At 45.7% G+C, this 1,675-nt stretch overlaps 1 protein-coding gene across 2 annotated transcripts in view; it reads left to right on the plus strand.

The window, feature by feature from the left end:
* Positions 1-844: 844 nt before the first annotated feature.
* Positions 845-1,675, plus strand: part of HOXB8 (homeobox B8) — a 2,108-nt gene continuing 1,277 nt past the window's right edge. For both annotated transcript variants that reach the window (XM_009330145.1, XM_009330146.1), the window contains exon 1: positions 845-1,265. In XM_009330145.1, coding sequence (XP_009328420.1) covers positions 845-1,265 — 421 coding nt within the window. The remainder of the gene's footprint in view (positions 1,266-1,675) is intronic.

Raw genomic sequence — 1,675 nt, forward strand, 5'->3', positions numbered from 1 at the left:
TATGATTTGATAACTTGTATTAAAATACCAATTACATTTATAGGACCTTTTAAAACTGGTAGCAATTAAATCGTGTTCTTTTACAGTTTTCCAAAGCGACCCTGACATTTAAAAAGGCTAAAACTGCCTCGTTAAAATTTTGAAATTAACGACTGCGAGCGCTTCTCTTTAATTTTCCAACACTCCCCAAAAATCAATCTTTTGGGTGGTCTAGGTATGTGATTTGTTGTGAGGCGAGCGATATCTCATTAATGTAGGTAGTTAAACATATTTAATCCGTATATTCACCCCACCTCCTTCTCCCTTCCCCTCTCGCTCCCTCTCTCTCTCTCTCTCGCTCCCTCTCCCTCTCTCGCTCCCCCTCGCTTGCTTTTCCTTCTTTATTCTCTCACACTCTTCCTTTCACAATCATGCAGTGCAGAGTCCGTGTGGAGTAAGGAGAAGCCAATAGGATGAGGTTTTGGTAATAGATGCAAATGATCATGAAAAGACACTGCAAAATATGAAACAACTCATTTGCGCTGAAGTAAATCACTGAAAACTGTTTATGAACTGGCATCTCTTCTTGGAAATGTAAAGCGAGAACTCTTTAAGTGGCGATTTTTTTTTTTTTTTTAGGGGTGGGGGGGAGGAAAGAATTCAATATCATGCAGGCTTAGAGTTTTGATTATATCCTCCTTTTATATTCCTGGAAATCACAAACTGTCGTTGCTTAGCATCTTAGCGCTTTCTTTTTTTGCTAATAGATTCCCGTGGTCTGGTTTGGTTGGCTTCTTTTTTTTTTTTTTTTTTTTTCCCCCCCCTTTTCTTCCTCCTCCAAACAAATATTCTTATTTAAATTAAAATGAGCTCTTATTTTGTCAACTCACTCTTCTCCAAATACAAAACCGGGGACTCCTTACGTCCCAATTACTATGACTGCGGGTTCGCTCAGGATCTTGGGGGCAGACCCACGGTGGTGTACGGACCCAGCACGGGGGGCACCTTCCAGCATCCGACCCAAATCCAGGAGTTTTACCACGGAGCATCCTCACTCTCCAGCTCCCCTTACCAACAGAATCCCTGCGCCGTGGCGTGCCATGGGGACCCCAGCAACTTCTATGGCTACGACCCCTTGCAAAGGCAGAGCCTCTTCAGCGCCCAGGAGTCGGACTTGGTGCAGTACACGGACTGCAAGCTTGCTGCCAGCGGCCTTGGAGAGGAGGCGGAGAGCTCGGAGCAGAGCCCTTCTCCGACCCAGCTTTTCCCCTGGATGCGACCGCAAGGTGAGGCGAGATGGAAAGGACAGCGAGGAGGCATTTCCTGAGCCCATAAAGTAGCCCTCTTGCTTTCTTTCTGCCCCCCTTGCTTTCTTGCTTTCTTTCGCTCCCTTTTTCTTCCCCAGTGACTGTATTTTACTGCTTTATGGGGGTAAACTTTTGCACTTGTAAATTGCTTTATAGTTTAATTACCCTGAAGGAGACCTTTTCTTCTGGGGGCTGAGCGAGCCGGGCTTTCTGTGGAAGGAAGCGTCCTTAAAGTTTATGGCACTTTTATAGCCTTAAAAAGCCCCTTCATTTTTGTTTTGCGTTTGATTTGGGATTTCGGTGGTGCTGCTTGCTCTCCCCGGGCTGCAGCTCTTTTTTTTTTTTTTTTCCCCCCCCCCCCGGGATCCCCAAAAGCCCGAGCCTGTTGT

The sequence above is a fragment of the Pygoscelis adeliae genome, unplaced genomic scaffold (genome assembly GCF_000699105.1).
Source record: "Pygoscelis adeliae isolate BGI_AS28 unplaced genomic scaffold, ASM69910v1 Scaffold338, whole genome shotgun sequence".
Classification (NCBI taxonomy): domain Eukaryota; kingdom Metazoa; phylum Chordata; class Aves; order Sphenisciformes; family Spheniscidae; genus Pygoscelis; species Pygoscelis adeliae.